At 37.4% G+C, this 10,489-nt stretch overlaps 1 protein-coding gene across 5 annotated transcripts in view; it reads right to left on the bottom strand.

The window, feature by feature from the left end:
* Positions 1 to 1,401: 1,401 nt before the first annotated feature.
* CFAP54 (cilia and flagella associated protein 54) overlaps positions 1,402 to 10,489 on the bottom strand; it is a 104,116-nt gene continuing 95,028 nt past the window's right edge. For 4 of the 5 annotated variants that reach the window (XM_003640365.6, XM_040672104.2, XM_040672111.2 and 1 more), the window contains 5 exons: positions 7,997 to 8,182; positions 6,530 to 6,636; positions 5,518 to 5,704; positions 4,127 to 4,204; positions 1,402 to 1,607 (listed from right to left, as the gene is read on the bottom strand). In XM_003640365.6, coding sequence (XP_003640413.3) covers positions 1,488 to 1,607; positions 4,127 to 4,204; positions 5,518 to 5,704; positions 6,530 to 6,636; positions 7,997 to 8,182 — 678 coding nt within the window. In that variant the 3' untranslated portion in view covers positions 1,402 to 1,487. Of the gene's footprint in view, positions 1,608 to 4,126; positions 4,205 to 5,517; positions 5,705 to 6,529; positions 6,637 to 7,996; positions 8,183 to 9,234; positions 9,361 to 10,489 lie in introns of those variants that run through there. The other variant, XM_040672127.2, reaches the window with a different exon arrangement.

Genomic DNA, 10,489 nt, shown 5'->3' with positions numbered 1-10,489 from the left:
AAAGAAGTTATGGAGACATCTGAGTGATCATTTTCACCCTCGACAATTTGCAATGTGTTTTTCTTTGGCAGAAGTTAGAGAAGTCTCAAATGCTAGCTTCCATATGGAAGTGTAAGAGAACAAACACAGTGATCATTTTAGGCAAAAAAAAAAAAGTCATAGAATCACAGATTAGAATCATAGAATCATTTGAGTCAGAAGGAACCCTTAAAGGCCATCTGCTCCAACTCCCCTGCAATGAGCAGGGACACCTACAGATGATCAGGGTGCTCAAAGCCCCTCCAGCCCGACCTTGTATGTCTCCAGGCATGGGGCATCCACCACCTCTCTTGGCAACCTGCTCCAGTGCTTCACCCCCTTTATGGTAAAAAAATCTTCCTTATGTCCAATCTCATCTCCCCTCTTTTAGTTTCAAACCATTTCCCCTTGTCCTATCACAACAGACAGCACTAAAGAGTCTCTCCTCTTCTTTCTTGTAACCCTCCTGTAGACTCTGAAAGGCCACTCTTAGGTCTCCCCAGAGACTTCTCTTCTCCAGGCTGAACAGCCCCAGCTCTCTCAGCCTGTCCTCACAGGAAGATGTTCTTTGATCTCTTGGATCATTTCTGTGGCCCTCCTCTGGACACATTCCAACAGATCCTTGTCTCTCCTGTACTGAGGACTCCACATCTGGATGCAGTACTCCAGATGAGGTCTCACCAGCACAGAGCGGAGGGGCAGGATCACCTCCCTCACTCTGCTGGCTACACTGCTTTTGATGCAGCCCAGGGTACAACTGGCTTTCTGGGCTGCAAGGGCACGTTGCTGGCTCATGTCTAGCTGCCATCCACCAGTACCTCCAAGTCCTTTCCAGCAGGGCTGTGCTCAGTCCTTGTCTTCATTCAGACATCAAGCCATTGAGAACCATTCTCTGGGCACGATCTCAGTCTCAAAACCAAAAACCCCTTTCCGTAATTACAAAACCAATTCTAAAATTGCTCATAATGCCCTGTCCCTGGAGGTGATTAAGGCCAACTTGGATGGGGCTGTGGGCAATCTGATCTAGTACTTGATCTAGCGGTTGGCAATGCTGCCTGTGGCAGGGGAGTTGGAACTTGATGATCCTTGGGGTCTCTTCCAACCTAAGCCATTCCATCCTTCTATGAGAATAAAACTCAAAGATAAAGCAGTATCTCTTAAGAGATGCTAAAACACTACAAGCCTATTCACCTTTTCTAATCAATAAGAAATTTTTGAAAAGCTAGAAAATCCCCAACAAGCAAACTCACAGATTCTTCATCTCCTTTTTAAGAAAGTACCTTTAGTACATTTAATTCCTAAAAATATATTTTAATTTTTAAAACTTAGTTTTCAAATAGTTGAAAATGACCTAAAAATGAAAATGATAAAACACACTCGAAGTCAAATGAAGTTGTTTAGTTAACACCAGAGCTGAAGTCAAAATGTTTAGCAGCCAGCAATTGATGGAGTCATTGCAAAAACAGAATTTAGTGGAAAAGAGAAATGATCCAACTGAAGAGACTTTCTTCAGTTATTGTACATCCATTTGCAAGATCAAACATATCTTCCAAACTTGCTATTGATTGCAAATTAATGTCAAATGGAATCTGAAAAACAGGAAAATAAATACCCAATAAATAACTTTATTAAGTGAATAGCTACCAGAAAGCACACACATACAATATTCAAATAGCTCTCATTAAAGATCCACAGGCAAAGAAACAGAAATGCTTATTGCCTCAGTATAAGTCTATAAGTATAAGTATAAGGTTAATGACATTTCTGACTTGAAACTAGAAGAGGAAAATTTGTGAGTTGTCTTACTCACAGAGTTTCTTTTGATCATCTGTAGGTACAATGAAAATATCAGAAAAGAGCAGAAAGAATGATCAGCTATTTGGAAAGGTTTTTCCTAGGACGAGAAATTGGAAGAACTGAGCTAGCTGTAACCAGTGAAACAGTGCGCACTGATAAGTTGTTTTGTGTGCCCACCAGACATGGAGAAGAGGTATTTAGCTGCTTTTACAACAAAAATGACTATTATGATATTAAGAAAAACTAACTGTAGGAAGAGAAACATCGGAAGAGGCTATCCAGGGAGGTTAATTTTTAATGCAATTATTTTATTGAGAAATTTGCCTAGAACATTTAAAATTGGAACTCCCAAGCATAATACTTTATTATCCCCCTCAAGGACATAGCTATTCATTAACTAGCTTTAAAAACAAGCTAGTGAATCAATTTTTATTCTGAGAACATGAACAGTCAAATAATTTTAAATGAATAATTCAATGAAAAGGCATATTTTCCCCTTAGAAATGTAACTCAGTGCTGAAGCAAAAGCACCAGAAGACACATGAAGAGAAAAAAGAGAATCAAAGAAGAGAAACTGGAAACATGAGAGAAGTTAACGTGTGACAGCTGAGAGAATGAGAAAACAAATACCACAAATTAGAACCAACTTTGCCCAATTAATTCGCAAAAGACCAACAACAAAAAAAAGTGTACAGTGGAGAAAAATTGATGTAAAACTGCTTATAAGCAATGTATTTTCTGCTTTTTCCTGTGCATTTGAAAACAAAGGGAATGTACTACCCCATAGCATACATAACCCCATGCTGAGGTCTCCACCCTTTGCCAAGAAGACAGGTAGTGCACACACACCACTTATTTGAAAGTTTGGAAATGGTACATAGAAATGTTCTATGCATAATGAAGTGCTAAGGAATCTACTACTTTCAGCGGGCTCTAGAGAAGAATGAAGATACTCAATATCTTTAATGATAAGGCTTCACTGGCTCAATCAAATCCCCCGTATATAATAGACTCTAGTTCGAAGCACCTGCCTGATGCTTTGTAGTGAAAAACCAATTAATTCATCTGTTGAAACATTTATGTTTGTTGTGGCATTAAGACAGAATAAAACAGAGCCCATAACCCCATGTCCTTACTGGAAGGACACTGCTAAATCTTGCTTTCTCATTTTCATTATAGACCCACAAAAAGAAGCTAAGTGAAGAAGGATTCGTAAGAATTTACAGGTCTGGGAGGACCATGGGATTCTAAGGAAGCTCAGCTGCACCTTTGCCTAGGTTTTTCTCAAATCCATACCGTGGAAGGTATTTCAGTGGGACTGCAGAAGATATAGCTTTACACAATGAATGTGCATGTATGCACTGACTTGGGTGAACAGAGTGATACGAAGGTCTGGGAGTCAGATGGGAGAGACCTCCAGGATAGATAGAATAGCAAGAATGGTGCAATATATATAACAGGGGAATAGAAAACTTGCAAAACCAGCCTGCAGGATGCACAGAGCAGCATTACTGATTTTCTCTTCAATAACAGGCAACTAGCCAAACTCTAGATATAACTAGGTATTTCCTTTTGGTAAGAAAGAGCTACCTGACTACAAAGGAGTATAGTTGAAACCTTAGCTATTATCATTCTATTTTGAACAATTATAGGCAATATATGAGGATTATTCAGGTGGTATCATACATTATGGATTCAAAATTCTTCCTTGGAGCTCCTTGAGCCTTAGCAGCTCTACTGATCCTCTGGGATGGCCGAGAACACTGAGCAGAATTGTTGCCTGCTATGGGCCAGGTCCCATTGTCTCCTGTTCCCATGAACTACTCTGGGATACCCAACTAAGGTAACAATTTGAATACAACAGCATGGACAAAAAATGCTGTCTCTGAGAACGTCATTGAAAAGGCAGAGAAAGCTAGTGAAAATAGATGGAAAACCTGAATAACTGAAAAAAGACAGGGATGGAAGTAAATTGCATTTGGCAATTGCTTCATGGAAATTCAGTGGAGTCCATGTAAACAATGACCAGAGAATGGTGGAAAAACTAGATAAATTCATTGTGAGTGAGACTCATTTTGAATGTATTTTTGTATGTATAAAAAGGTGACAATAACAGTGATGGTATTCACAGTTGGTAATCATGCACATTTGTGTTTTATTTGTAAAGGCAGAAAAAGAACAGAAAGCCCAACAATGATGTATGAGAAAAGAATTGAAAGTTACTTAACTTGTAAAATCCATGCTTCAGCCTAGCTGAATAATTGTTTTTACTTTAGAAAACACATTTTTACTATTAATGGGAATAGCATACCTCCGTTAATGTCAAGGCCAGGACTGGAACAGCAGAGAGCAGAGCCTTGACTTCAGATAAGCACCTTGTAGCCATTTCCTAGTGAAATAAACAAGAAAAAAATGGATCTACTGTCAGTCTCTTCTGCTAAGCTAACAGATGGTTTGGCTTTACAACATTTTTCAGAACAATCAAGATTTTCCTTATTCTAGTTGAATTCACAGAAAAATGTATATTTTCTTAAAAAGTTGTGTTAGTTCAAAGACCAGTGCCCAAACCTCACTGTTTTTACTTAGGTAAAATTGCTGCTGGCTCAGATATAAAACCCAACACACATACTTTTGCTACAGGTTTACTGAAGATGTTATAAACTCTCTGACAAGACGTTATTTATACATGTCTAATACATGTCAGTCCTATTAGTATTCGAAATGTTGCTTTTCCAATTACTGACAGATATTAATGAAAGTTTGAGCAAAAACCTTCAGGTATTCAGAAATACCCACTAAAGGACAGCTCTGTCTAGTCTACCGAAAACACTGTATGCTGTGATTGGCCAAAACATCATTTGTTCTCCAAGCTGGTAAAAATACAGCTTCGTAATAATGGCACAGTGCACAATTGTCACTGTTTCATAGCATCCATCAGACCAAATGACAGCCTCTACATCATTAATCATTTCATATAATAGATATAAAGAGAATCCTGTCACATGATAAATGTCTCTCACTTTGAAAATAAACGTCTATTTTGCCTTGGCATTTATCAAGCAGCAGTTATGCTGTGGCAACATTCTATTCCATTGACATTATCTCAAAGAGACCACATGGAAAATTCTGAAATTACCTCTTTTGTGTATGTATGTTGGGGGAGTTATTTGGTTGCAGACCATATTCAACCTTTTTAATAATAAAAAAAGAGAAAGGTGGCATACAGAAAATGAAAATAAATTCACTGCCAGTTTTACTTCGCTCTCAATAGCGTTACTGCGAGGTTCCTATTTCAGAAACCATCACTGCCCATTTTGCATTGAAGATGTGTAACTGATTTTTAAAGACCACTTTTGGGTTGCTCTCCGTGCTAATTTAACACTGTGCCAAGCATTTTCAAATGTAGATTGCTCTAAATTAGGCATCGATTTTCCAATTTCTCTGCCTGAAAATGTAGCCTGTATTTTCAAGGGGAAGGCTGAACACGCCTGGTATTTCTGTAAAGCACCAAGCAATATGTGAGGAGGAGAAAAAGTAAAATAGTAAATGAAAAGTGAAAATATTTCAACATTTCTTGAAAAGAGAGAGGCAAATTTAATCTTCTATGTCTGCCTTCCAAGTTACCTGTCATTTATTTTCCCAAAATAGACATTTTAAATAAAACTGTCAGACATATTTAAGAGCTGAACTCTTCTCACATACTTCTGTTTTTTCATCAAGATGCACTCTTGCAATATTCATTTCAGCTTCTTCTGAAGGAGTTGTTTTCAGGGCTTCATTTTGTTCAAGAAAACTTGTAGGTTCTGCAGCTGGAGAGTTTCCCAAACTTTGCATCAGCATTTCAACTTGATGTTTCAGATTAGATAATTTCTCTCTTAAAGAAATAATTCTGAAATACAAGATTTTTTAAAATTGCTTTTAAAAATCAATGGATTGTAATTAAACTGGCCTAGCCTGAATTATGTATTGATTAGATTCTAGATTTTCTTTCAAGATTGATCTCATAATTTAGCAATAAAATTTCTACTAAAGAGAGTGGAAATATAGAATGTATTATCTTTTTTTTTGCATTAAAACAGTAGGAAGCAGTATTTTAAGAAAGCCTCTCTAATAATAACAATAAAAAAAACCCTCATTCAACCAGCACAAGGTGGGTTGGCAGAGGGTTGGCTGGGTGGCAGAGGCAGCTGTTAGTTCCTGTCCAATTAGTCCTTCCCCTCCATCTGTCGAACAGTTCCAAAAATTTGGGGGTAAATGAGTGACAAGGAAAAGGTCAAGAAAAATGCCATCGGATATTAAATAAAGGGCTGAATCTGGGGCTACAGCTGAGAAAAATTCTTGCAGACTGAGAGGTGTATGGGAAGAAGAGGGTAGCTGATCCTACGAGAGACTGGCAATAACTGCTTGGACTGGTTCTTAAATTTACTAGCATTTTCTTCGGTTGCCATGCCAGTGTAATATAATTAGCATATGTTACTCAGTTCCTTAAGAAACCAGTCAAAAAGGCTGGAATACTCTGAAGACATGTTTGGACAGGTTTAATTCAGTGTGCGTCTTACAGCTTTTATAAAGGAAGTCTCCAAAAAGCTAGAATGGATGCTTTTAAAAGACTTACAGCTCTTTGATATTTTGTATTTTATCTTGTCTAGTCCTAGATGGTTGTCTGATATTTAATATGGCATGAAAAATCAGGACAAAGTCAGTGATTACTTACCTTGCTAATGGAATCCACAACTGACCTGAAAACACAGACATTGAACTGAAAAACTTGACATTGCTGATCTTGACAGGCTGTGTATTATAAGCATAAAGCAGCAAAACCTGTAAAAGAGATGGAATAGGTAAGCTATAATGTAGTACGGTGTAGTAGACCTGAGCTATTTCAGTGATACTGGATCATAATTACTATCAAATTCAGCGTACTGATAATGATTTAGATAACTGACTTTCAAAAAAAAGGTAGTGCCTGCGATCCTCTGAATTTGTACTGCACTCAGTTTTTATAGACGTTAGAGCAATTTATTAAGGGATATAATTTATATGGCTTTGAAAATGAGTTGTACTCTATAGAGTCGCCATTAAAATCTCAGTCTAGTCATGATCCTAGTTCCTACTTACATTCAGTTCAAAAGTTCCTGCTTCAAGTAGGCTGAACAGAGAGATTTTACTGAGTTTCCAAAGGGCAATTATTTACGTTTCCCATATGACCTTGTGCATGGCTGTCATCACACTAAAATTAAATCCATGAACTGCACGTAACTCACCAGTCTAATACAGCAGTATCAATATCAGAGCACAAGATGATGAACCAGAATGTTCTTTTCTTTCACTGAATTAATCTTTTGTACGATTAAATGTATGCTCCTAGTAGTAGCTGAATATATTGGCTATATGGAGAGTGTCAAGAACATGGCATTCATAAGCAAGTTATTTTCAAGGGTTGTCTGCAGTTCTCTACTGATCTGTAAGGTCCAGTTGAAATAACTTAAAAAGCTATATTGAATAGGACATTCTTTGCATAACTTCACATAGCTTTGTTATCTTTCTAGCAGATATGAAAAGGATCCAGTACAAATTTTGACACTGATCTGTTGAGCCAAAATGTTTGGAGACAGTGGGTATCAGAAATGGTACCTACATGCAATTCTCCTGTTTAAAGACAACATAACTTCCCCCTCCCAGTCTCTCACTTCTACACAAACCTGCAGTTCCTCTTGCTTTTCACTTTTGATCTGATTTCTTAGGGAAATGAGGCTCAAGAAACTCTATTTTCTCTGTATACGCATACCTCGGCTTTTCTGACAGCCTCCCATCAAACACTGCTGTTTGAGTATCTTTAACCTTCAGCCAAATTTCACAGAGGGGAGATCTTGGCCAAATTTAACAAAGTGGAGGTCTTAAAGACTTCAATGTCTTGCAAAAGGCATGAATACAATATGTCCTGGAGGCTCTACATCACCTCCAATGTTTTTCTTTGGCCTGTCACTGAATGACTGTCAGGGTGTTCTGTGTCCTGCATAGCAGTTTCATGTCAGTGTAAATTAATAGCTCCCTGCTATCCAGCTTGATAATTGACATAGGTATAATTCAGTTAAAAAGCTGATTGTTCATGGCAGGCATTGATTAGAAATGAGACTTAATTTGTTTTAATACATAAGGAACAGCTTTGGTGTAGTTATACCTTAGTGTCTGCACCGTTGGCTGGCTTTGCCAGGGAAGGAATATACCACTGAATGCTAATTTCTTTATTTGAAGCATTTGCTGCCCTACTCTCCATGTGACTGCCTGCTTCTGCGACGACAGAAACCTGAGAAGCTATCTTCACACATGACACCTTTGGTGAAATTCCTGAATCTTCAAGAGATGTCTGAAACACACACATACAAAATAGTAATAATAATAATAAGGATGTTGATAATAATTTGTTGGTGCAACGTACATTTGTTTTTAATAATCTACCATCTCTTACAATCAGTATGACTTTCAGTCCCGCACAAATATATGCTTATTTAGAAAAACAGGCAATTTTAAAAGGTGTCGATTTTACCAAGTGAAAGCTTTGCCAAGTTCACATGAAGAGGTATTTCTAGTGACAATACAAAGGACCTCTGGGCTGACTTCGACAGCTACAGTATCTGTGATTGGTATATTTGACTTGTTTTCCTCATGGTTTTATCCTTTTTGTTAAAAAATAAGATTCGATGCACTCACCATACAAGAGTTATTGCTAAGAAAGAAATTGGGCTGCTATCCATATTGACAATTGAAAAACAGATCTGAATGCCAGACTGATGTTTTATTTATGCTTAACTTTTTTGTTGTTGTTTTTGTCCTTAGCTGTACTGCTAACAAACAGCAATATTTACAAAAATGCAGTCATTTAATTTGTGAGAATTTTTCATATATATTATCTACTGAGATACATGTGGAACATTAGCAGACATCACCTTTTGGACATCATTTACCAAGGAAACAATTGGAGGAGTACTGGCAACCAACATTCATTTATGAATAAAAGCCTATAAAAATTGCTGAAGATTTTATTTAAAGGCTGAACAGTGCCACGCTATTTCTAGTTTAAAAAGTGTTTTGCAGATTTGCAAAGAATAGAATGACATTTTGGGGGAACAGTGATGCTCTTTGGAGACATAGTGTCGCCATCACTGATTCCCAAATATGAGAACACCTGCCTGGGGCATTAGTTCTGGATTTTGAATATTTTGAATATTCATTGCTGAAAAAGCCTGGAGATTTTTACCCAACTCATTTTCAGAAAATGCAGCTCATGACTGACATAAGGCAATACATCTAAACGAGTGGAAGATGGATTTTTCACTCTGACCTAATCTTCACTGATGTGGCTTTATGAAGTGAAGATAAAGATGGAGTCATGCATGCTATAGTCATGCATTTGAGCACATACACATACCTTCATTATGGCATGGTACAACTAACTGGGTCTGATCCATGCCACATAGACTGAGAATACCAAGACAGTGATAATAGTATCCCATAGCCCATCATGAGTAGTGCTAGGTAACCCACCTAGAACAAGAATATTTTGTATCAGGATCTTAGATTTCAGTTTTGGCAATGAATCACCCACGATCCTGCTAACATGGAAAGTGAAGAAAATTATAAGAAATAGATATACCTCTATATGGAGGTATATATATGTGCAGGGTCACCAACCAGCAGACCAGGCTGCCCAGAGCCACATCCAGCCTGGCCTTAAATGCCTCCAGGGATGGGGCACCCACAACTTCCTTGAGCATATTTCTTTCGAAAACGTGTGGGAGATTTCCTTTTTGCACAGAACTACATGTTTTGTGATTTATATCAGATTGACTCTTTTTGAGGAATGATACTGTAAGTGCTCTGGTCAAACTGGAGGGTTGCTGAATTATATACAACTATTTATCTATTCAACCCTCTTGAAAGTCAGAGAACAACCTGACTTTCAAGTGTTTCCATTCCTACATGCTATCATGGATTGGAGGGGGAAAAAAAGAAGTATGTAAAATGCCACAGGCACACAATTATCACTGTAAACACCCTAACATACTTGGATTCTTTGTTAGGTAGAACTGAAAAGAAAACATTTGTGAGTCAAAAACAGTTTCAGGACACACGTAAGTGAAACAATTTTGTACATAAAATTTACTCGTTCTGAAATTTTTTGTACTGTTAAAAATACCAGTAGCAAATTACAGTAACGCTAAAAAAAAAATAGAAAGAAACTTATACGGGTTCCTGAATAGCTAAAGCTTCTAAAAATATTGTGATAAAAATCAATGAAGCTTAGAATTTAAAGAAGTAAGAGCTTTATGCTTGTTAGCTGTCTGCAACAGTGAAGCTAACACACGCTTATGCAGCTTGCACCTGTCACGAACATGACAGCAAGCTCTGAAGCTTATTATTCCAGGACAGTGTAATACTAATTATGTCAAAAGAAGAGCAGACAGAGTAAAATAATTTTTGATATACGACGGCTGTTACAAATGTCACATACCATATATTTACAATATATTCAGTCAGCTCTTTGTTGGGAAATGAGTAATGATATGCTGTCCAACACTGCAGAAAGTTCACCAACTCTAGAAAAGTTACTTTCAAAGAAGTATTTTTATTCATTTTGATAAAAAGTTCTCAATCCGCAAGGCGCCCCTGCCTC

The sequence above is a fragment of the Gallus gallus genome, chromosome 1, assembly GCF_016699485.2.
Source record: "Gallus gallus isolate bGalGal1 chromosome 1, bGalGal1.mat.broiler.GRCg7b, whole genome shotgun sequence".
NCBI lineage: Eukaryota > Metazoa > Chordata > Aves > Galliformes > Phasianidae > Gallus > Gallus gallus.
Note: the sequence above shows the minus strand (reverse complement) of the source record. Positions and strands in the feature narration are given on the sequence as shown.